The 26,729-nt window shown below is 34.5% G+C and overlaps 3 protein-coding genes across 3 annotated transcripts; 1 reads left to right on the plus strand and 2 right to left on the minus strand.

The window, feature by feature from the left end:
• Window positions 1-1,402, minus strand: LOC120183665 (nucleosome assembly protein 1;2-like). Its single transcript, XM_039188331.1, has 7 exons — window positions 1,307-1,402; window positions 1,136-1,225; window positions 989-1,050; window positions 712-896; window positions 426-603; window positions 286-338; window positions 1-158 (listed from the first exon to the last, which is right to left on the minus strand). The coding sequence occupies exons 3-7, from the start codon at window positions 1,016-1,018 to the stop codon at window positions 80-82; spliced, it is 525 nt and encodes a 174-aa protein (XP_039044262.1). The 5' UTR covers window positions 1,019-1,050; window positions 1,136-1,225; window positions 1,307-1,402; the 3' UTR covers window positions 1-79.
• On the plus strand, window positions 619-25,696 carry LOC120183657 (protein ALP1-like). The gene is made up of 3 exons (XM_039188324.1): window positions 619-624; window positions 11,291-11,301; window positions 24,097-25,696. The coding sequence occupies exon 3, from the start codon at window positions 24,106-24,108 to the stop codon at window positions 25,669-25,671; it is 1,566 nt and encodes a 521-aa protein (XP_039044255.1). The 5' UTR covers window positions 619-624; window positions 11,291-11,301; window positions 24,097-24,105; the 3' UTR covers window positions 25,672-25,696.
• LOC120183664 lies at window positions 19,323-21,147 on the minus strand. Its single transcript, XM_039188330.1, has 6 exons — window positions 21,032-21,147; window positions 20,543-20,711; window positions 20,164-20,247; window positions 19,863-20,066; window positions 19,511-19,699; window positions 19,323-19,455 (listed from the first exon to the last, which is right to left on the minus strand). Exons 1-5 carry the CDS (start codon window positions 21,077-21,079, stop codon window positions 19,611-19,613), a joined length of 594 nt encoding a protein of 197 aa, XP_039044261.1. The 5' UTR covers window positions 21,080-21,147; the 3' UTR covers window positions 19,323-19,455; window positions 19,511-19,610.
• Window positions 25,697-26,729: the final 1,033 nt, after the last annotated feature.

Here is a 26,729-nt window from a genome sequence, read left to right on the forward strand (position 1 = left end):
CCGTCGTCGCCTTCATCATCATCTTCGTCCTCATCATCATCATCATAAAGCCCATCATCTTCATCGGTGTCATCATCATCTAAATCAAAATCATCAGCCAGAATAGCTTCCCCTGTAAACCATGACACAGCATGAGGAATAATCTTGTCTCGAATGGTTACCCCGCAAAAAGAAGCATATTGCATAACATTCCATACATGTAATATTGCCTAAACAGCATCTCATTAAAAGCATGGGTGTAGTTCAAACTGTGAAACAAGCCAGTGACTAGAATATGCTGAAAAGGGAACACACCCGACGTCATAATCTTGTTCCATTTGATTTTGTAGCTCCTTAGCCTGTGCAAGGAAGCAAAAAACATTAGAATAGCAGAAGTAATTAATCAATCACCAAAATTTACATAGATATGGTGACGTTGGGCATACAGTATCTTTGTCAAGGATTTCATTATCCCCGGGAACTTCTGGAGGATCAAAGAAGTTGAAGAAACTCTCACATTCTTCAGTTTTGGTCATTGGCTTGGAATTCTTTGATCCATTCTTAGGCCTCTTTTTAAGAAGCTTTTGCGTTAAGCATTTTCCAGGATACCATTCAATTTCCGTCCTACATATTAGGGGCAAAAACGTTTTAGTAAAACAAATTAAGAAACCTGATAATCTTGGATATCAAATAATCCAATAAGACTTTTTTAAACATGGAAATAGTATCCACCCTGTGGCTTTCTCAAGAATGGGTTCATACTCATCAACCATGTGATATGTTTTTGTCAACACAGTGTTCTTGAAATAAGGATTGGTGTCAAAATAGAAATCGAGCTTGAATCCTTTGGGTTCCTCAACCCTAGACCACTTGATATCCTTGAGATATTTGAGAGGTTCCTCATCACGCTCGATGATCTGATTTCAATCACAGAAAGATATAAAGACAAGCCCAAGTATTTGCAACCCAATAAAAGGGTACTGCAACGGAAAGTATGACCAAAACACACCTCATCAGCAACAGCTTCATTGTTTTTCATCGCAATAAGCCAAAAGTCAGGCACCCCTTTCTCTGCATAAAGCATAATTTCTTTAATACCATCCACGATAGAAAGAAAAGGCTGTTATGGGAGGTGAATGAATAAATAAGGTCAAACCTTCAGCATCTTTATCCTTTCCTTGGTCCTCCGAGGCCGCTTCAGTTTTTGTTCCTTCAACTTCGACAACACCATTGACAATGTCTATCGCTGCAAGTATGATAACTAGTCCTGTAAGAAAACACCAATAACCGAATGGACCAAAACGGAACCAAAATCCAAAATGCAAACCTTGACATATAAGGGTTGATATAGTTTCTGATATTTAGCTTCAAGAACTGCCCTTTCCTCGAAAAACTTAGCCTCCAATTCATCATGTTGGCTCTGCAAAAAATAAATGCCAATAATATAAAAAACGTCATTCCAATTACAACCATAGTCCATATATAAGCTCAAATAAATAGAAATTAGATTACAACAATCTAATTCATCGAGACAATAATCGAAAGTAGCTGCATATCAAGAACATTGAACTTTCCAGCGTATCAAAGTAAATCCAATCAAAATTCAGCACATTAACACGGATGATACCATAGTAAACACTTAGCATTACTGTAACACCTTAACCCGTACCCGACTCGAATACAAGTTCGAGGTGTCACATTGACTTTTCAAACTTTGACTCTTTTGAAAAACAGAGAAATTTAAAACTTTGTTTAAAGCAAAATACGTTAATTTACATAAAAATGACCACAAAATACAAACTCCATCAAAGTACTCGTAATTAACGACTTATTACATGCCAACACTCTATACACACCAAAATACATACTTTGTCGATTACTTCTGATCTGATCTTCTAGTAATAATACTGTCTTGCTCTTTTCGTTTCTTGGTACCTACGTGTAAATCACTTACACGCTAAGTCATAGACTTAGTGAGGCAATAAATAAACATTTAACAACCAATTCATGAATATGCATTCTTATCATTTGATCATGACATTTCAACATGCATGTATCTATTACACGATAACATATATAAGCATGTCATGCATATGTAAAAGTTACCTTCTTGTGCCACTTTCACTTTAATTTATCTTTCAATTGTATTGCCCATGTATATTATTGAGAATAGAGGTATGCGAGTACACTGAGGTTGTGCACACATGTTGTCACCACAGCTCATATAAATGTCCCGAAGGACCAATCATCCCGAAGGATATCATCTGTGTCCCGAAGGACCTGTCATCCTGAAGGATGTAATCTGTGTCCCGTAGGACCTATCATATGTCTTATAGGACATATGTAACCCTCGACTCTTGGCATACCAACTATACCTATAACTCTCGTATCATATACTATGGGCATTTATTATGAATACATTTCTTATCACTTGTTCTTTCTCTTCTATCACATACCACATGTATGTGTAACCATGTATTTCATATCATATCACATGTATCACGTATTACATATTCATATGCCATTTCATATCATATCACATGTATCACGTATTGCATATTCATATATCATTTCATATAGTCACATAGCTTATCTCATTTCACACTGGTCATGTCTCATAGCATATATCACATATGCATATTATGTAACATATATAATAACCTATACTCATTTCATGTATTCATGCACATATAAGAATCACCAATCAAATAACATTTTAGGAGTCACTTCTTACCATAGTAACTCCATCACTGACTCATCGCAAGCCAATGTTCATTCAATAATATAAGTACAATTAAAATTGCACTCACCTTAGCCTTGTTTGATTTGAATCAATTATAATCCCTTGATTATTCCAGAGCTTGTTTAGGCTCAATATCTACATAAATATAACATTTCAAAACAACTATCAGAAGCCTAAACCTTAAACTTGATGTTAACATCTTAAGCCAGATTATTGAACCAAATTTCATTTTTCCTTTAGGGGGGAATCGATACCCCCTGAACATACTTGAAATTTTTCGTTCAAGAAGGGGAATCGATTCCCCTTCATAGGTATCAGTTCCCTCTGCCCATAAATTGTACTTTAAGCCCGAAAATCATCAATTCTTCACTTAATTCTTCTATTTTAAACCCCTATCATATCATTAAACTCAACTACCATTACTTAAACCAACTTATATCCATGAAAATCATCTATAACTTAAAAATTCTATCCCTCATATGCAATTCAAGAATTATACTAAATTTTCCATATTATCCAAACTTAATTCCAACACTTCTATCTTTTTATTCTCATAGATGACAAGTCAAATTTAACTTAAAATTCAACTCATCAACTCTATTTCAAAATTTCATTCAAAAACTCAAAATCTTTAATCTCTCATATATCTTTCATCTTGTTGTTTTAGAACGAATTAAGCTTTCCTTAAGCTTAATTATCATCTAGTGATCAAAACCTAACCTTTAATTTAACAAATAATCAATAACTCAGAAAACCCTTACCTTTGCCTAGCTTCTACGGTTGGGAGAAGAAGAAAGGAAGAAGAAATAGTTTTCAGATAACTCTTTCCCCCACCTCTACGTGATTCATTCATATTATTGGGGGGAAAATATATTTCATGCTAAATGACCATTTTGCCCTTTAATTCTTTGGATAATTACTAATAACTTTCAGGAAATATTTCTGAACAAATCATTAAACTATTCAAATATCCTACTTCGATCACCAAACTCTGAAGTTTTATACGTTAATCACTAACCCGTATTTTGGGATATTACAAATCTCTCCCCCTTAAGAAAATTCATCCTCGAATTTTCATTGTACAAAGAGATGGGGATATTGAATCTTCATGTCCTCTTCACGTTCCCACGTCGCTTCTTCCACCTTGTGATTTCTCCACAACAATTTGACTAATGGAATAGTCTTGTTCCTTAATTGCTTGACTTCGTGAGCCAATATTTGAACAGGTTCTTCCTCATAATTCAAATCTGGTTGAACCTCGATCTTTTCGGTAGTCACAATATGAGATGGATCGGATCGATATTTCCTAAGCATTGATACATGAAAGACGTTATGAATTTTCTCCATTCCAGGTGGCAAAGCTAATTGATATGCCACTGGTCCCACTCTCTTAACAATTTCATATGGTCCAATAAACCGAGAACTCAATTTTCCTTTAGGTCCAAATCTCAATACTTTCTTCCAAGGAGACACTTTCAAGAATACTTTATCTCCGATTTGAAACTCAATTTCTTTCCTTTTCAAATCAGCATATGATTTCTGTCTATCAGCTGCAGCTTTCAGATTATTCTGAATTACTTGGACTTTCTCTTCCATTTCCTGAATCAACTCAGGACCAATAACTTCTCGATCCTTAAGTTCATACCAATTCAAGTGTATACGACATCTTCTCCCATATAAAGCTTCATAGGGAGCCATTTTGATGCTTGACTGATAACTATTATTGTATGCAAATTCAGCAAGTGGCAAATATTTTTCCCACGATTCCTTAAATTCGATAACACAAGATCTTAACATATCCTCTAGAATTTGGATAGTTCGTTCAGACTGACCATCTGTCTGAGGATGAAACGATGTGCTAAAATTTAGTCTTGTGCCCAATGCTCTATGTAAAGACTTCCAAAATCGTGACGTGAATCTAGGATCCCGATCAGAAACTATGGAAATAGGTACACCATGTAACCGTATAATCTCTCTGATATACAGCTCAACATATTTATCCATAGAGAAATCAGTTCGTACCGGAATAAAATGGGCTGACTTAGTTAATCTGTCTACAATCACCCATATTGAATCTCTTTTGTTTGGAGTTAAAGGCAACCCCGTCACAAAATCCATTGTTACATTCTCCCATTTCCATTGAGGAATTGAAATTGATTGTAACAGTCCCGACGGAACCTGATACTCAGCCTTAACTTGCTGACAAATCAAACATTTTGATACAAATTTTGTAATGCCTTTCTTCATTCCCAGCCACCAATATCGACTCTTGAGATCCATATACATTTTGTTTCCTTCTGGGTGCATCGTTAATGGACTACAGTGAGCTTCCATTAATAAATCATTCTTTAATTCATTATCATCTGGAATCACTAGCCTCCCTTGATAATATAGGTTCCCATCAGTTTTTATCTCACAATCTGTACACTATCCATTCTTTATTTGCTGCAACTTCATTGAACACTTTTCATCTTTAGCTTGTAATTTTTTAATTCGTTCTAACCATAATGGTTTGATAGTTAATTCCGCACAAATCGCACCATCTCCGCCTAATGATAGTTTAACATCCATAGCTCGTAAGGTTGCAAACGTCTTTCGGCTTAAGGCATCCGCTACCACGCTTGCCTTTCCGGGATGGAAATCAATCATAATATCATAATCTTTGAGAAATTCCACCCATCTTCTCTGTCTTAAATTCAACTCTTTATGGGTCATCAAGTACTTTAAACTCTTGTGATCTGTATACAAGTAGCATTTTTCACCATACAAGTAGTGGCGCCAGATCTTAAGAGCAAACACTACTGCAGCAATCTCCAGATCGTGTGTCGGATAATTCTTCTCATGCGGCTTTAATTGTCTCGAAGCATAGGCCACCACCTTGACTTCTTGCATTAACACACATCCCAAGCCATTATGAGGCGCATCACTATACACTACAAAATCCTTGCCAGACTCAGGTTGAACTAGCACTGGAGCTTCTGTAAGAATCTTCTTTAACTTTTCAAAGCTCTTTTGACATTCTTGAGTCCAAACAAATTTTACTTCCTTTCTCAACAGTTTAGTTAGAGGTAAAGCTATGATCGAAAAGTTTTTAACGAACCTTCAATAATAACCAGCTAACCCCAGAAAACTTCGAACTTCTGACACATTATTTGGAACTTCCCACTCCAGAATAGCTTTAATCTTTTGAGGATCCACTCGAACTCCTTCTGCAGAAATTACATGTCCAAGAAATGTCACTTCATTCAACCAGAATTCACATTTAGAGAATTTAGCATAAAGCTTCTTGTCTCGTAAATTCTGCAAGGCAATCCTCAAATGAGAACTATGCTCTTCCTCTGACTTTGAATATATTAAAATATCATCAATGAAAACCCAATTCGAGGACACTTGAATCTTTAATTGATGATAACCCGAACGTAGATCAATTTTTGAGAACACTGAAGCTCCTTTTAATTGATCAAATAAGTCATCGATTCGAGAAAGTGGATATTTATTCTTGATAGTCACTTTATTAAGCTGTCTGTAGTTAATGCAGATACGCATTGAACCGTACTTCTTCTTAACAAACAAAACTGGAGCTCCCCAAGGTGATACGCTTGGTCTAATAAAACCTTTGTCTAGCAATTCTTGTAATTGAATCTTTAATTCTTGCAACTCTTTTGGAGCCATTCTGTATGGTGACATGGCAATAGATGCAGTTCCAGGCATTATTTCAATTTGGAATTCCACTTCTCTGTCTGGAGGCAGACCTGGTAACTCTGCAGGAAATACGTCAGAAAATTCTTTGACGATAGGAATTTCTTCAATCCCTTTTTCCTCGGTTCTAATATCCCGCACATTAGCAATGAACCCTTGGCATCCCAGTAGCAGTAACTTCTTTGCCGACATTACTGAAATTACATTTGCCAATGGATTCCATCCTTCACTGAACACTATAACATCCACTCCGTCAGGACTGATTAATGTTACCCTCTTCAGTCTACAGTCAACATTAGCATAATAGCGATATAGCCAGTCCATTCCCAGTATCACTTCGAATTCGTCAAAGGGTAATTCCATCAGATTAGCAGGGAATTCGATTCCTTGAATCTTTATGGGACACCCATGACACACTCTATTTACCCGAGCACTGTGCCCTAATGGATTTGTTACTATCACATCATTACTAATGGCTTCTAATTGAATTCCCAGTTCACTCACCAATTTACTACAAACATATGAATATGTTGACCCCGGATCAATCAATATCATAACACGTTTATCATACAATTGAAAGGTACCTGCAATTATCTCAGGATCATCACGTTCTTCATTGGTCTTGAGGTTATACACCCGAGCAACAGAGCGCACCTCTTGTTGAGTAGAAGATTCAGGCTAACTTCTTCCTCTACCTCTACCCCTTCCTCTTTGAGACATCGAAACAGATCGCTCCGACTGTGAAGGCTCTACGGATCTCACTGGACAATCTCTCATGAAATGTCCCATTTCCCCACATTGGAAACAAGCTCCGAATCTTACTCTACATATACCACTATGATATCTTCCACAAGTCTGACATTGTCTTTCTTGACCCGGATTTGCTCTCCCAGTACTAGGCCCTGTTGATTGAGTTTGTCTAGATCTCATTTGATTTGATCCTCTAGCGGAAGATACCATTGATTCAGACCTTGCCTGAGAACGAAAACCAGAATCTCTACTTCTCTTAGGTGGTGTAAAACTTGATGAAGCACCAGTTCTTTTAGACAGTTGGACTCTCTGATCCCCAAACATTTCATTCTGAGCTCTCTCTAAAGCTTTAGCACGATTGACAACCTCTTGGAACGAGGACAAGTTTAACACGATCAACATTTCTTTCAACCTCGGGCGCAAGCCTTCAACAAACTATTCACAAGTATCTTTTTCTGTTAGAATAAGCTCGGCAGCAAAACGACTCAACTTATTAAACTCACACTCATATTCATATACGGTGCGATTCAACTGTTTCATACTCATAAACTCTTGCTTCATTTGCCTTATAAATTGATCTCCAATATACTTGTGCTTAAACTCTTCTAAAAATAAGGACCATGTCACTTGATCATTGGTCATCCTCAAGGTAACATTTGTCCACCAGATTCTTGCTTGTCCACGAAGCAAAGAGACCACTCCATCTAACTTCTCCACATCAGAACAGTGGAGTCCATTTAACATAATCTTCACATCATTGAGCCAAAGGTCCGCAGCAACAGGATCTTCATCAGCTTCCCCTTTAAACTCTGAAGCTCCTAAACCCTTCAACTCTTTTGCAACATTCATTTTTGGAGTTAAAGCAACAGGAGGTTGAAAACGCGTCAATACCGCGTCTAAAGTTCTAAAGAATACATCTTGATCATTCACAGGCACTCCAGAGGGTGTCTGTTCTTCATTCTGCCTGGCCAGGGCAGGTGAATTACTACTTTTAGCGGGTATATCATCTCCCACTTCATTTCTAGAACTACCTTGTCCGGACATCTATAAAAATACAATCATATAGTTCTATTAGCACAACAGTATACTTACTATTCCATTCGATCAGAAGGTTTCACTATTTTGTTGGAATGTATACCTTATAAAACACTCTAGACTCCAGTTTATGCCAAGAATCGACTAAACCTGGCTCTGATGCCATTAACTGTAACACAATAACCCGTACCCGACTCGAATACAAGTCTGAGGTGTCACATTGACTTTTCAAACTTTGACTCTTTTGAAAAACAAAGAAATTTAAAACTTTGTTTAAAGCAAAATACGTTAATTTACATAAAAATTACCACAAAATACAAACTCCATCAGAGTACTCGTAATTAACGACTTATTACATGGCAACACTCTATACACACCAAAATACATACTTTCTCGATTACATCTGATCTGATCTTCTAGTAATAATATTGTACTGTCCACTTCCATTCTTGCTCTTTTCGTTTCTTGGTACCTACGTGTAAATCACTTACACGCTAAGTCATAGACTTAGTGAGGCAATAAATAAACATTTAACAACCAATTCATGAATATGCATTCTTATCATTTGATCATGACATTTCAACATGCATGTATCTATTACACGATAACATATATAAGCATGTCATGCACATGTAAAACTTACCTTCTTGTGCCACTTTCACTTTAATTTATCTTTCAATTGTATTGCCCATGTATATTATTGAGAATAGAGGTATGTGAGTACACTGAGGTTGTGCACACATGTTGTCACCACAGCTTATATAAATGTCCCGAAGGACCAATCATTCCGAAGGATGTCATCTGTGTCCCGAAGGACCTGTCATCCCGAAGGATGTAATCTGTGTCCCGTAGGACCTATCATATGTCTTATAGGACATATGTAACCCTCGACTCTTGGCATACCAACTATACCCATAACTCTCGTATCATATACTATGGGCATTTATTATGAATACATTTATCATCACTTGTTCTTTCTCTTCTATCACATACCACATGTATGTGTAACCATGTATTTCATATCATATCACATGTATCACGTATTACATATTCATATGTCATTTCATATCGTATCACATGTATCACGTATTGTATATTCATATATCATTTCATATAGTCACATAGCTTATCTCATTTCACACTGGTCATGTCTCATATCATATATCACATATGCATATTATGTAACATATATAATAACCTATACTCATTTCATGTATTCATGCACATATAAGAATCATCAATCAAATAACATTTTAGGAGTCACTTCTTACCATAGTAACTCCATCACTGACTCATCGCAAGCCAATGTTCATTCAATAATATAAGTACAATTAAAATTGCACTCACCTTAGCCTTGTTTGATTTGAATCAATTATAATCCCTTGATTATTCCAGAGCTTGTTAGGCTCAATATCTACATAAATATAACATTTCAAAACAACTATCAGAAGCCTAAACCTTAAACTTGATGTTAACATCTTAAGCCAAATTATTGAACCAAATTTCATTTTTCCTTTAAGGGGGAATCGATACCCCCTGAACATACTGGAAATTTTTCGTTCAAGAAGGGGAATCGATTCCCCTTCATAGGTATCGGTTCCCTCTACCCAGAAATTGTACTTTAAGCCCGAAAATCATCAATTCTTCACTTAATTCTTCTATTTTAAACCCCTATCATATCATTAAACTCAACTACCATTACTTAAACCAACTTATATCCATGAAAATCATATATAACTTAAAAATTCTATCCCTCATATGTAATTCAAGAATTATACTAAATTTTCCATATTATCCAAACTTAATTCCAACACTTCTATCTTCTTATTCTCATAGATGACAAGTCAAATTTAACTTACAATTCAACTCATCAACTCTATTTCAAAATTTCATTCAAAAACTCAAAATCTTTAATCTCTCCTATACCTTTCATCTTATTGTTTTAGAACGAATTAAGCTTTCCTTAAGCTTAATTATCATCTAGTGATCAAAACCTAACCTTTAATTTAACAAATAATCAACAACTCAGAAAACCCTTACCTTTGCCTATCTTCCACGGTTGGGAGAAGAAGAAAGGAAGAAGAAAGAGTTTTCAGATAACTCTTTCCCCCACCTCCACGTGATTCATTCATATTATTGGGGGGAAAATATATTTCATGCTAAATGACCATTTTGCCCTTTAATTCTTTGGATAATTACTAATAACTTTCAGGAAATATTTCTGAACAAATCATTAAACTATTCAAATATCCTACTTCGATCACCAAACTCTGAAGTTTTATACGTTAATCACTAACCCGTATTTTGGGATGTTACAATTACAGTAACAAAAGAAGGCTTTGCAGGAAAGAACATGCCTGGATCTCTCTAAGATCATCCACACGCAAGAACTTGAAATTTATCCTGCAATGCCAAAACATCAAAAACTGAAAGAAAAAAAAAGAGTTCAAAAACTACACAATGAAACCAAAAAAAATTCCGAAAGCCACCGATTTTGAGAGCGTTAACGACACCAGCTCGAGCTTCCTCGCCAAGAGCTGCGACCAAAAATAGAAAACCAAAAACCAGTGAGGGAAGTGATGACAGTGAAACAGTGAAAAGTGGAAGATTGAGAACATCAAGAGATTACTACCACTGGACATATTGAAGTTAATCCCTTCGTTGTTTGTCATTGTGAAGAAAGAATTTCAAGAAAAAAGGTTGATTTTAAAAAGAATATGATAATCTAAAACCCCAGATACGATTTGGGGGATAAAAATTGGGAATTTAAAGGGGTTTTGGGTGAGGAGAAGAGGCGTGTCATTACCAAATCCCATCCCCTTTACCATATCAAGACCTAAATCTATCCTCTTATCAAAATTTAAAAATGTTTAAAAAATTAAAATATTCATAATTTGATCATTAAATATAATTTCTAAATACATTAATATATATATATATATATTAAAACCTCCTTTACACTTAATAATTTATAATATTATAATAATTTTAAAATTAAATCAATAATTTCTTCGATTGAGATTACGTCACTCGTTACTTTAACCAGAGGTCCCAACGTTTAATAACTTAACACTGTTTTTATAGTAATTTATTTGGTTCGATTGACGTTACTCGTGACGTAAACTCACACGTTGATGCTCGTCACATTATAATCGTTGTAGTATCGTTATAATTTATTTTTAATAATTTTGTAACTGAATTAACGTAAGAAGCAACGTGAACATGGTCTAAGATTTATTATTATTACTAAAGATGTATAAAGCTGATGCTTAAACTTAAATCACGATATATCAATTCTGGATATGTTCTAAATACAATTTTTATTGATTTTTAAAAAATATAAATCATATTTTTATATTAAAAATTGAAAATATGTTTTTTTTTTGAATGTACAAGAAGATAAATGTTTATATTTTATTTATTTTATTTTATTGGGAAATTTATAATTGGAAAGTGCAAAAAAGTTAAGTTTGAAATATTATTGGTAATATTTTTGTTCGAGATTTCGTTGCCATGAATTGAAATATTTCTTAATATATATACCGCCATTTATATGTTAGGTTTTCTTATTAGATGAATTATATTTTAACATTGGATAAAACACATCTCAGTCACTCGATTATATTTAAATTAAAAATAGGTCATTCAATTTCAAAAGTTATAATTGAGACACAAGAATAAATTTTTCTTACAATCAAGTCATTCCTTCGTTATAAATTGAAGGCTTAAATAACAAATAAGTATCTAAAGTATGTTATCTTTTTTATTTAAGTACCTGAGATATTTTTTGGTCAAAATAAGTACCTAAAGTTATCTTTTTGATCAAAATAGGTACCTAAAGTATTCAATTTTTTTCATATGAGCACCTAAAGTATTATTTAATTAATGTTGCATGTTAAATTTTTTAGAACTTAAATGAAAAGGTTTGAATATCTTAGGTACATATTTTTACATAAAATACTTTAGGTACCTAAATGAAGAAGAGAGTATACTTTAGGTACTTAATATATTTATCCAATTTGATAGGATCAAAACTTTTTAAACGTTTATGATAATTCCATTCGATTTGATAGAGTTGATAATTTATAGACACACATGCATGTATGCATGTATGCATGTATGCATGTATGTATGTATGAATTCTAGTTTCTTGTCACCAACAAAAATAGTGGTTGAATTTCTCTATCAATCCCTATATCATACATAAGTTATAGATTTAATCTTTATATTTTAATTTGGTTCTTTTAGTCTTGTTTCTTTTTGCATTTCAAAATAAAATTTTAATCTCGAACCAACAATAATCGAAAAATCTATTAACCTTGGGGTCGTGGGATCGAGTCTCACGGAGGGCATTTCATAATTTAAAGGTCTCCTACGGAAGCTGCTCTCAACCTGGCATTGGGGGCAGCCTACTATCATACCTCCCCCTTACCCCAATACATATGGGAATAAGGGTCAGCTAATTTTTTTTATCTAATTTATCACTTTTAATCCACATAATTTAGTCATGTTATTCCTACATTGTGTAGATCAATATTGAAATTTCAAAATCTGAAAGTACACTGAAAACAAACTAAAATTGATAAAAAAACTAAATATTATAGAGATTAAATTTATAAAATTGTATATAGTGCAAGGACTAAATATATAATTCCACCTTAAAAACTCGTCAAACTTTCGATTATTGATTCTTAGGTATACTATGCATTTAGTACCTAAACTATCAGTTTTGATCTGTTTTAGTACTTAAACTTTTAATTTTTTCAGAACCATACCGAATGTTCAGTTTTTGTTTCATTTTAGTAATCCACCATTAAAAACTTAACACGTTTAGTACTTAAACTATCAGTTTGGTTATGTTTTAGTACCTAAACTTTCAATTTGTTTCAAAATTTGACGTAAATCTTTTTAATAAGGGTCTAAAATGAAATAAAAAATAAACATTATGTATAGTTTTGAAAAAATTAAAAGTTTATATACTAAAACAGAATAAAATTGATAATTTAAATACTAAATACGTAGTTTAACCTTGATTCTTTATAATTTCCCCCCTTGAAAAACATATTTGGGTCGACAGATTTGTTGACATAGTCTTGGATGCTACAATTTCACATTCTTCAAATATTAAAAAGAAAACTAGCAATGAAAAGTATTTGTTTGTTTAAAAAAAATTAAATGTCATATAGGATTTCATAGAGTTAGTAAAAAAAATTAAATTTAGATACAAGTAAAATTCTCTATTAATTAGGTGGCAAACCGGCAATTCAAACATATAAAAATTTGTACGAATCTTCGTAATAAATGAATTATTGTTATTTCTTGAGGACTCGAGTTCAAGCACCATAGATGTCAGGAGTCTAAGTGTCCCATCTCAAAAGATTGAGAGTTTATCTTTGAATAAATATTATTTTATACTTGCATCAGATTAATAAAAAAAAAGTATATAAAAAATCCAAACCAACCATGACTAAAAATTTAAAAAATAATTATTTTATATTAGTTTTGAGTGATTATGGGATAATATATATTCAGAATAATTTTAACTATTAAAAATACATATATATCCTATAGATGCATATACTCTAATTCGATATCTCTAATTAAATTACTATATTTTAATATTTTATCTGAAACTTTTATTTATTTCATACTTATAATTATTTATAATATGAAAATCTTACAAATCATAAGTTATTATATGTTCTAAGACACTCAATTTCAGTACTTTTTTAGTTACAATCTCTCCACCTAGACTCCACTGCTTCAATTGATGTACGATGCGCTCATCGTTTGTAAGAAGAAGGATCTCGATATTTTCAACGCACTGCATGTCATGCACAACGAGTCTTTCCTCGAAGAATTGAAATTCGGACCAGGTGATGGACAACTTCACTACTACCTGTATAATTATAGGGTAGGAAATGCCTTGAGAACAGCCGAGCTAGGTCTTGTACTCTTATAGCTTTGTATGTTTAAATTTCGGTCCATCGGTTTGTGCCGGATTTCATTATATTTCATGTTCCACTGCATCCACAGTCAAGAATCTGGTTTGCAGCGCATGAAAGAGCAGCCTTGATTGTGTTGACAAATATTGTTCTAAGGACCAACAATGTTGAGATTTTGCATGTGGTTTGTTTCTCGGTTCTTACAATGCTCTCACTGGTTATGGTCATATGTGTGTGTGTATGTCCCAATCATTTATCATGATTAAAAGGAATTTGAATGTATGACAGAGAATCTCACAGGGATGAATGATGATGATGATGATGATATTAGGTGGCTAGATGATGATCCATATATACTGCATCCTTGAAGGGGACATTCTAGTCTATCATGTCAAGAATGGCAAAACATGTAAGAACTATAACTTTATATGCCCCAAAGACATCTGTAATATGTCTTGAACCCCACAGCATCACAAGGGCCCCCATGACCTAATCCATGAATATGCCAATGTTAATTATTGAATTAAACAAATACTACAGGGAGGGGGCAAATTCAGAGAACTTTCAAAAAGACTTGGGAGGAGATGTTCCCCTTCCACTCAATATGGTGATTAGTCATGAATTTTTATTTTTTTAGCTTTTTAGTCCACAAATCCAAAGAATCTTTGTAGCTTTTTAGATGCTTTTCACAGCATTTGGATTAACTTAACCCTAGTATCAACACCTCCCATTCATGGATTTCATAAGACTAGAACCTTGAACATTATGTCAACACTTGAACCCACCTGCAAGCTACAACTAGATCAGTAGCTTTTTGGTCCAAAAGATTGCACTTATGCCACTAAACATTTACAAATTCATTCCGACACCTTAATAAAATCTTAACTTCGTCTCTAAACGTATCCCGATCGTTTGTAAATTCGAGTCATTAATGGAGACACAATTGTGAGTTTGTGACAGAATCAAACAACAAAGAAAAGGCGGTATCGCTCGTGTTGGGACGCATTGTTTATATGAGCAAATTTGAGATTTTAGCATCAGCATATGCTTGGATAAAAGCTTTTATGTTCAAGCTTTGATTGCTTTCATGAGCATCATGTCTCTATGTTTATCGAAAGATAATATAGGAAGAATGTAGTAAAGGATATCTCCTCCTTGCACTTACGTGTTCGAAGTTCGTGTTTTAATAATATGTTAAGAATCGAAAATCTTAAACACTAATATGGTACATTGTATTCGTAATGTGAATGATTAGCAAAGGGTTAAGACCCATAATTTTGTTTAACATAAAAGCATGTCCACTTTATGCTACTTTTTGTTTTATGCCATTGCAAATCTTCGGATAAGCTTAGACTTTTATCAAGCTCACATTGGTTGATCCTTTTGTAAAGGGGTGGGTTTTTATTCTTCTTCTTCATACTTCCTCGATTTCTTTATGTCTAACAAAGACAGCCATTACTCAAATTATATTCCTTAATCAATGAACCATTAAAATTAATAAAAACAGTCGGTCGAGTCTTCGTTCGATCGGCACCTATCGAAGATAATGAATTCGAACACGATACTATAACTTGTGGTATACATTTTTAAGCATCCAATGATCATCCAAAATCCTGATATAGTATAAAGTAAATACGTTGATCAGTAAGCAAAGGAAGAATGTTATTGTTTGCATTTACTGGTGAGGTAATTACCGATAAAAGTGGAATGCATTCTGCTTGAACATTTACATACCATCATCCCTTGCCACAAGGAGCGTATTAGTAATAGAAACAAATGTAGTCAGTATCTTATCGTCCTACGTTTCGTTCTAGTATTAGGGTGTATTCGTATCCGGGCTCCGGTAATCGGTTGGGAAGATTAAACGAGTCTTCGTTTCAAAAAAATTTAGATTTAAACACTTAATAAATCTCTATTACCTCATACACGTGATGTCATCTCGTACATCACCACCACTTGGTGGTTGTTTTCACCTTCTATAAATGGCCTACAACCTCTCATCAATATTTATTTTCACTCAGAAGGAACAAAGATTTCTCAGATCCTGCAACATACTAAACTTGCAGCTTTTGTTTAGGATGAAGCTCGAGCAAAACCGTGGTGATAACTGGCCATTCCGATCGATAAGGCGAGGTAATCTAGTTGACTAGAGCCGTCGTGCTGCAAATAGATACATACATACATATATAAAGAAAAAGGCAGGTTGGTAATTGTGAGGGAAGGAAGGTGACAGAAGAGAGGGAGCACACAGAGTTGTGTCTAGCATGAGAGATTCATGCTTGAAGCTTTATGTGCTTGCTCTCTTCTGTCACGTACCTCTTTCACTCCCTTCCCTATATTGTACTTATCGTTTTTTGTTGTTTTTAAGTGCATCATCAACTTGTTTATATATATATATATATATCAAAATCTTTCAAAGACGTACTTGATACACATCAACCTGTAGTTCATGGTAAAGTATCTGCTTGGACTTTGAAGTTCGATAAGGTAGGTTGCAGGCTTCCAATATTTTTTTGACTAACCAATATGTGAAGTTTCAAGATGGGTTGCACATTTCCGAGAGAGAAATTTACAGACCAGTCATTATAATCATTTGGCGTCTAATTTATTCGTCGTCTAATACAATTTAGGGTAAACTACGCATTTAGTAGTTAAATTATCAATTTTAGTCTATTTTCGTACTTAAACTTTTAATTTTTTCAAAATCATATCTAACAATTAGTTTTCATTTCATTTTAGTACGCCGCCGTTAAAAACTTCGCACGTTTAGTACCTAAATGTCCTTTTTAGTATTTAAACTTTCAATTTTTCAAAACTTAGCGTTAAATTTTGAACGAAATATCAAAATGAAACAAAAACTAAAGTTTTTTACGACGGGTATTAATATGAAACAAAAACTAAACTTTAGGTATAGTTTTGGAAAAATTGAAAGTTTAAATACTAAAACGGATCAAAACTGATAGTTTAAATACTACATGTAAAATTTATTCTACAATTTAACTATTGTAGAAATTTGTTGTAAGAGTAGTCTCGTAATTCAACTTATTTCATTCACAACATTAAAATTTAAATCTTAAACATTATTTAATAGACATAGTGTCTCCTCTTCCTGTATCATGTTAATCCATAACTTTTATTAAAAAAATTATAAATAAAAGACAATTTTAATACTGACAAAGAATAGTAGATATAAAGTTGAAATGGCCTGTCGTGAACGTCAGAGTATCAAATAGCGTTCCGAAAACGCAATAGCGGCCGCGATATTGCGGTCGTGCCACCGTCCGAAATCACAACTCATGATTTTTGCGGTGGGTCACGGATTCACACCGATTGCGATCGAATGCGCCAACAATTTAACGGAAAACAGACTATTGTGCCAATAACGGGACACAATCACCGTTATTCAATCGTGGTTGATTCACTGCAATCAACCATTCAACCGTATAGAAAAACAAAAAAGAGTGAAATGGGGTTTCGAATCGTATAGAAGATGCAATCTTCACTAGGGAGATTTAGAGTTTCGAACATGGAAGAGTGAAATTGTGGGTGAAAACTGAAAAAATTTGAATTGGGGAATGGGGATGGGAAGAAACGAAGAATATGGGTTTGAGAGAAGTGGGAACTGGGAAGAGCTGAGAAACTTCTCGGCCAAATGAGTTATATTATTAAAAAAAGGAAAATAGAAAAAATATTTCATGCACCACTAATGAAAATTTGTTTTACAATCTAGGTTCTAAACATTCTAAACTTCTAATATTGTCATATATTTTATTTAAGATTTATGAGTTAGCATTTTAGAATTTAAGGTATATATTTTAGAGTTTAAATGTTATAGATTGGAGTTTAGAGTTCTTAAATCGGACACACAATAATATTAAAGTTGAAAATTTTCCCTGTTAAATTTATATATTCAGACCAAACTGAAAAAAAAACATAAAAATATTAAAAATAATATATCATAATTAATTAATTATCTTATCTTATCATCAGATTTTTAAAATCTTCTATTTGGTTAAACTATATTATATATAGGTCAATTTCGCTTAGAAAATATTTTAAAAATCTTTAAAAATGGTTCCTTATAATTATAATTATTTTTATTGTGTTTTAAGATAAGTTGTGCAAAATTTAAAAAAATTCACGACCGCGACACCCGCAGTGAACGCGATGGCATCCATTATGTCCGCAACCGCGATAAACGCGACGCGACCTAAAACGTGACCGTAAACACTATTTAAAACCCTGGTCAACGCTACCTGCAACAGATTTTTAGAAGCGCAAAATCGCGAACTAAATTTGAACGGAAGGACATGAGCACGCCTACTTCCAGCACGGTGGTTCTCCGCCGAAGAAGACCACCATTGCGATTGCCTTCAAGGGAGGAAACGGTAGTAGATGCGCCGTTTGATGGGCGGCAGAGAATTTGAAAGCTGGCCGTTTCGTATTAGTCCACGTCATTCCGGCAATCACCTCTATCCCAGCTCCATGCAACACTAAAATTGTTTTTGTACAGGAAATATTGTTGAGCTAGTTTTTTTAGATCATAATTAAGCTAAATAGTGGCTATGGAATAATCTTCAGCGATGTGTAGTATAGGAAGCTGAAGGGTCATGTGACACCTAATACTGTCCTGAAGTGTGCTCAGACAGAAAAATTAGCTCGAATAGCACTGAAACGTTCAAAGCTTAGATGCAGGGAAATATCTGATCTTGACACACGGGTTCTACCGATACTCGAAAGACTTGCCGATGTTGCAAATGCAAGTTTAAAGTTGGAAAGAACAATGCATATTCTCCGACACACTTCTGTTCATTCCTTCAGGTTGAAAACTGTCAGCAGAACTGATTCTCGGCTTAAGCACGATCCTGTATATGTAAAACCATCGGGAGCAATGTGAGGGACATCCATCACATCTTTAAGTATTAGCACAAGAGCAAGAGGCATGGCTTGAGAAACACAACATAACACCAGTTACATAGCATCGGCTTCAGAATTCCGTATCAACTCCAATTCACACGCTACGCTCTGCCATATATGACTGGAAGGTACATGTGACATTATCCAGTACGTTATATTAAGCAGGTTGCATGCCATGGTTCGTTTTCGAGGAAGTTACAAGACATTGTTCCAAGATGAAAAAGAACCAACCATCCATCTATCCACCGCAACCGAAGAAATCAAATAGGAATAGATAGAAAAAATGAGGGCACAGGATGATGTCTACAACTAGATTTGCACATAAAATGTGATTTTGCACATCACTTTTTAGTATGCATGAAAGAAGACAAACTCTATTATAAAGATTTTTCTATTTATTAAGCTGTCTTACAATATAATTCAGAATATAAATCCTTGGCATTTTCTATTATTATATACATGATCTGTATCCAGAGAGAAAAAGGGACCTGGGATATTATCTTTGAAGAAATCCAGTTTTGAATGCTAAAACATCTAAGGCGTCAAACTTGTGTGAATTCTAGAGCATTTGCATCTGGATCTCGTGTAAAAATTGCCGGCCTCCCGGATCGGCTAAGAGTGTAGGGAATACCTGCAATATGTAACAATATCAGAATAAGATATCCTCCTCCTGTTTGTAACTTACAGAGCTACATGAGAAATCTGCCATTAGAAAGCTAGAAACTAAAAGATACAATGCAAATTAACATGCAATGAGATATTGCTCGTCATGGATGACCCTGGAATAAGCTTACCAGCTTTGTCAAGGATTGCTTGCAACATAGATACATCTCGAATTGAAATACAAGCATGACGGTCACGGCCTCCATGTTCGGGTCTTCCAGTTAAGGGGTCTGGATTCGGAAGTTCCATCAAATGAATCATCTCAGAACCTACCCACAACCAAGCACCCCTATATGGAAGCTTATCATGAGGCCTAGCCTCATTTATTTCAAGACCTGTACATTTAGAAGCAGATGTTCAATTTCTAACTCTTCTTTCATAGGAAAAAAACAAATAAATATCTACTATCAGTGTAGAAAATGGAATACATACCTAAAATATTCTGATAAAATTCAAGTGATCTTTCAAGGTTTTCACACAGAATCCCGACATGGTGCATACCAACAACTCCATAATCTACGTCAATGAAGATGCTTTAATGTAATTTCACTCAAAATTGGAAAAGCATGAAATGTGGAAATATCAATTCTCAACAGAAAAAAAAGACCCAAAAAACAAGAACTTTTTTTTATTTTTTTAAAATCGAAAAGTTCGAATATGCTCGAAAAGCCAGATGAGCCATGACAGGGTTAGAATTGATCCCCATTTCATTCTCTTTAGCTCTGAATAACTAACACAACCATGGCTTCCAAGACAGGAAAATATATTGCAACCTAACAACACCACACTGAATAAGAGCAGAACAAGCTACCTATCTTGTCATTGGTACTAGCTGATTCTTTGTCGAGTACATTTCCTTCAACGGGACCTGCAGCTTTTGTCTTGAAACTCAGCCTTCGACATCTCCCATCTCCGGTAAAAGCATGGGAAACTTTGGATGGAGTATGTGCAGATAGGGCACTTGCAATTGAACGGTTCAGCTGTCAACCAGAAAACAGAAATAAATAAAAGGAGAAGGGCATTAAAAACATCGAACTCAACTTTCAGCTCAATTTGTGCGTAATTCAAGATTATAGGATTCGAATTTCAGATCCCCTAATCTAAGAACAAGTTTTTATATTCGAATCGAATAATAAATCCCAGTTTTAAAGAAAACCAGACATTTTATGGTAAAAAATATTCAAAATCAGCTATCAACATAATTCTCGACCAAATCTTAATCAACTATAAATCATTTAACCGACAGAAGAACTTCAGTTTAATTACAGTGCGAATATTCTTGATAGCTAATGAAGTTTACCTTGTATTGAAGAGAAATTGCTGCAGAGGGACTGAGCAGAGACGCCATGGCTAAGCTTCACTCTGTTTCGTCAATCCTTTCCCTTTATTATTTTTGTGCCTTTTTTGAACCCTCTGCAAATTCAAACCGTTCATTAATCCATGGCTCAGATCTTCGGAAATGAACATAAATCTCATCCACTAGTTGAGAATCGGGGTAATTCTGCAATAAACAAAACAATTAGGTGAATTGTGTAAATAACTTTAGCAATTGGGCATTTGATTATCATCTTTTAGCATAAAATTATGTTTTTAACCATTTTTTACCTATTTAAAATTTTGTATTTTTTTAAATTTAAGGGTTAAGTACACAAATAGTCCCCAATTATAGAGTACTACTTTATTAAGACTCTTAACTATTAAAAGTTACAAAATGATGCTTTGACTGTTGAGTATTAATTTGTTGAGCTCCTCGACTATTAAAAGTTACAAAATGGTCATCAAACTATTCATTATGTTCAAAACTCGTCTTTTTCTGTTAAAAACTGAAGATATTATGAGCTTAATGTTAACCTTCTAATTGTGATATGATAAAATCTGATATCAGAATCTCAAACGACTATCATATCTTAGTCATCATGTTAACATTCGACTTATACATCCATAATTTTTTTAACGAAAAAAGGATGATTTGGAACACAACGGATAGTCAGGTGACCATTTTCTAAATTTTAATAGTCGAGTGACTTAATAAAATAACATTCTATAGCTAGAGGGTTGTTTTATAAATTTTAATAATCGAGAGACTTAATAAAACAATACCATATAATAGTTAACCTTTTGTATACTTTACCCTTTTTAAATTTAATATCGAATATGTTTTTTTATATGGAATAATTTCCCCGTAACGAGTGCTTCTCTTCTTGTGGGAAGTCAAAGTGCCATGTTCGTTGAAAACGAGTAACGAATCCAAAGTCATAATAATTTACTTACAACAAAATTAATCACTAATAATAATCATGTGTTTTTCATGTTGGTCATACAATTAAATATATTTTGTTGAACTGAATAAGAATCATAATTTATTAATCACATAACAATAATTATAAGAGTGATCTAATCTTCTTGATTTTCATGTGACTAGTTGGATTGGAACATGACAAGTATGGTAGTTAGTACAAGGATGTTCCACTTAACCTAGTACTAGTAGTTATGAGATGCAACAATTGAAAGACTAAAAAAATTATCGTTTAAGTAAGACATTGGGTTCGAATATTTTAAGATTTAAAAATACTTTTAATTGTGTCGTCAAAATTAAATATGATTAGTGGTCGAGTTAAATCAGATTTTTGGTCGATCTAAATCCGACTAGAGTATTATATCTCTTTGTCCTACTTGATTTGATTTGTGTTTAACGAGAATCTTATGGATTCAAAATTTATAATTAAAACCCATATTTGATTTGACATGTATAAATATATTAAGAAAACATATTTTTATTCAATAAAATAGGGAGACAGTTAGGGATGTGCATAGGTCAGATTTTTGGTTCACCCGACCCGATCCGAGTACAATGACTCTTCCACCCGAAATCCGACCAAACCCGCATAATATATACCCTCCACCCAACTCGATTTTTTGAAATAAAATCCGAACCCGACCTGACCTAAAATAATAATAAAAATATTATTTTGTATTTAATAAAAACAATTGTTTAATTGGAAAAAATAATATATAGAAGACTATTATTGTAATTATTACTAAATAAATAAGGTAACATTATTTTTTCGGGTCAAGTCGGATATTTTTTACTCTAAACCCGAATCCAACTCGACCCGAACACAACCTTATAAAAAACTTGACCCAAACCCGAATAAAAAAAATCGACCCGGTCGGCTCGGGTCGGAACCCGTCGGGTTCGGATCTCATGCCTATCCCTAGAGACAGTTGAAAAATATAGAGGGTCATTATAACAATTATACCTAAAAATATAGAGAATAATTATACTATTATATCGGATTAAAAAAATCATCTTAAACTCGAATTCGATCAGATCTCGTCGTTCGAAAAACTCGATCTTATTTAAACTTAATTTTAAAAATAATTCTATAAAATAAATTAAATTAAACCCATAAAATTTAAATAAAATCAACCTTCTTGGTCAAAACTCAATATTAAGTGTATTGTCAACTTCACCATAATAGTAAAATATAAATTCAAAGCTTTTGCCTCGAAGAAAAATGATAACATATCACAGAAGCCAACTGTAAACTCACAAGCCGATGATGTAGTTTGATTGTTATATTTTTAATTTTATATGCAAAGTATTATGCATATTAATTTTTCAATTAATTAAAATATTTACCTATCTGTCTAATATGAAAATTAAACTACGAAGTATGTATTGAAAAACATTTCTTAGCTGAAAAACAGTTCATAAAAAATTGCAAACAAGTCACCGAACGTAGGTTTCATTTTATTTTAGTCACTAAACTTAAATATCATTTATATTTTAGATAAAACTAAAATGAAAAGATTTATTTAAATTCTAATTATTTAAATTATATTAAAATAATGATCAATGAAAGGTTGAGGTTGAACCTTTCAAGCTTCATATAGACTAGAGGGTCCACTAGTACCCTTTTATAGATATGTAGGACATGTAGTTCCTTTCTCACTCAAGCAAGGTATAAGGATAACCTTATCCTTATGCTTTGCCCTTTTAAGTTACTTCGCTTTGCCTTCCTACTCCCTACTCTCCCTTTCCGTTTGAACGAACCTTCGGTACAACTTTCCTTATTCCCAAACGTGTAATCACTATACCGAGTAGGATTAATTTTTTTAATGAAATAAGATAAACTGCACATAAACAAAAGAAAGTCAAATCAACGTCAAAGGCCACCGCGTTCACACGTTTCCTCCTCCACGCGCTTCCCCTTTCCCTCTAACCGTGTCCCCTGATACGTATATAAAGAAAACTCAGTGCCCTCCGTTTCACATCTCCGGTTTCACAGCTTTCAAATCTATTGCTTTTCACTTTTGGTCAATTCAATTCAAGTTCGGTCAAAAGAAAACCTAAATCTTGAGTTTGCTTACATGGAAATCGGGTCTTTCACATTGCTTTCTCCAGAAGATTCATGCTTTAATTTCAACAATAACGGCAGCAGCGATTTCTCGTGGTTTCTGGATATGGAAAGCGGGTTCAACGGGAACTACGGCAAGAAGAGGAGTAGAAGGGATTTTGATGAATCTGTAGTCAATGAGAAGAGTGGGTTTGGTGATATACTTTCTTCCATTTTGATGTTGGGCGAGGAAGCGAAGCAAGAGCAGGAGCAAGAACAGCAGATTCAATGGTTTGCTGATTCCGATCAACAAACAGCTTTCTTCGATCGGAGTTTTGATGAAAGAGTTGTAGAAATGAATGGGTTTTTTGATCAATTCGAGAACCGATGCTCTGAAATGAACCAGGCGGATGATTCCAGAAACAAACGGCCGCGTAATTCGGGTTTAGCGGCCGTTGCTGCGACGGGGAATATGGTTTCGATCGGGTCGGGCAATGTGAGTCCGTCGCAATCGGGTACCGGATCCGGCCAGCAAAGGCGGTTATGGGTGAAAGATCGATCGAAGGACTGGTGGGATAAGTGTAACCACCCGGATTTCCCCGACGAGGAGTTTAAACGAGCGTTTCGGATGAGCAAAGCCACGTTCAACATGGTCTGCGAGGAGCTCGAACCGGCGGTGATGAAAAAGAACACGATGCTCCGCGATGCGATCCCGGTTCGTCAGCGCGTGGCGGTTTGCATCTGGCGTCTAGCCACCGGAGAACCGCTCCGGATGGTATCGAAACGGTTCGGGTTGGGGATCTCGACTTGTCATAAGCTGGTCTTGGAGGTCTGCGCCGCCATAAAAACCGTTTTGATGCCGAAATTCGTTCAATGGCCCGACGAAAACAAGATTAAGAGAATCAAACAAGAATTCGAATCCGCCATCGGAATCCCAAACGTCGGCGGCTCAATGTACACGACACACGTCCCCATCATTGCACCGAAAGGAAACGTCGCGGCGTACTTCAACAAAAAACACACGGAGAGGAACCAAAAATCTTCGTACTCAATCACCCTCCAAGGCGTCGTCGATCAAACCGGAGCTTTCACCGACGTGTGCATCGGCTGGCCCGGTTCGATGTCCGATGACCAAGTTCTAGAGAAATCAGCATTCTGCCAAAGAGCCACCAGGGGGCAATTGAAGGACGTTTGGGTGGCGGGGAACAAAGGGTACCCATTAATGGACTGGGTTTTGGTCCCATACAGTCACCAAAATCTCACCTGGGCTCAACACGCCTTCAACGAGAAGATCGGGGAAATCGAAAAGGTGGCCAAGGATGCATTCGCGAGGCTAAAAGCACGATGGTCGTGCTTGCAAAAGAGAACCGAGGTGAAGCTTCAAGAGTTGCCTATCGTGCTCGGTGCTTGCTGCGTTTTGCATAATATATGCGAGATGAGGAACGAGACGATGGATCCCGAGCTCAGATTCGAGCTTTTCGACGATGAGGTGGTTCCGGAAAATAACATAAGGTCCATGGCTGCCGCACAAGCCAGAAATCACATCGCTCACAATTTGTTGCACCATGCTGGTCGTGCCACGGCCGCTGGTTTTCTATAGCCGCTGATTTTCTGTATTATCATTGATTGGTGTTTTTGATTTAGGAATCTTTACATGTAATTCTTTTGGGGATATTTCAATAAAGATTGTTATTTTTTCAGTAAAAAAATATTTTTATTCTTATTTGTTTATGAGAAAGAATAGCTTTTGCTAATGAGGATGATTATTTAATAATTGAGGACTTGTATTCGATTCTCCTAAGTCCTAATCAATTATTTCTTACATCGCAATTATATGATTATTTAGCTAATTAATCCGCATCAAAGTAGCTTTATTGATAGTTACGACTAATGAGGAGAGGTCTCGGCGTCAGTTTTCTTCTGATAGCAGCTGTTCTGTTTGTGGTGCAGCGGTGGAGGATATTAATCATGTTCACCGTCTCCGTCCTTGGTGACTCCCTTGCTGCTTGCGGACGATAGCTACTGCGTTGGTTGATCGACTTAGTTGCCGGTTCATTTCTGTTCTGCTGTATTTGCAGTGTCTTGTAAATTTATGCTTTGTTTCATATTATCATTAGCACTCTTTTCTTCCGATTAGATTTTTTTTTAACGAGACTAATGGTAATATTCCATTGTATGATTCAACACTATGAATTCATACTATTTCACCGGAAAAAATGGATTTATTGATTAATAACCTTATAATTTATCTTTATTTATTTATTTTTTACCAATTAAATTCCTTCTTTTATGATTGTAATACCGTATGCATTAGTTTGCCCACCTTATTATTTGAGTTAATATATTATCATTGACTTACTTAAAAATAAATATTTAAATTATATATATATATATATATATATATATATATATATATTATTTAAGTCTTTAAATTGGTACTCATATTTTATTTAAGTATTTAAATTGGTAATTATATATATTTTTATTGATGTTAGTATAATAACTTGCTTTTTTATCGATCATTTTGATACGTGATTTCAATTTCACCATCATTAGTTAAATGTCGAAATAAAAGTAAAGTACATATACTAAAATTTACGACATAAATAAGTTAATATATTAGTGTAGACAATATATATATATATATATATATATATA

The sequence above is a fragment of the Hibiscus syriacus genome, unplaced genomic scaffold, assembly GCF_006381635.1.
Source record: "Hibiscus syriacus cultivar Baekdansim isolate YM2019G1 unplaced genomic scaffold, ASM638163v2 tig00112800_pilon, whole genome shotgun sequence".
Taxonomy (NCBI): Eukaryota; Viridiplantae; Streptophyta; class Magnoliopsida; order Malvales; family Malvaceae; genus Hibiscus; species Hibiscus syriacus.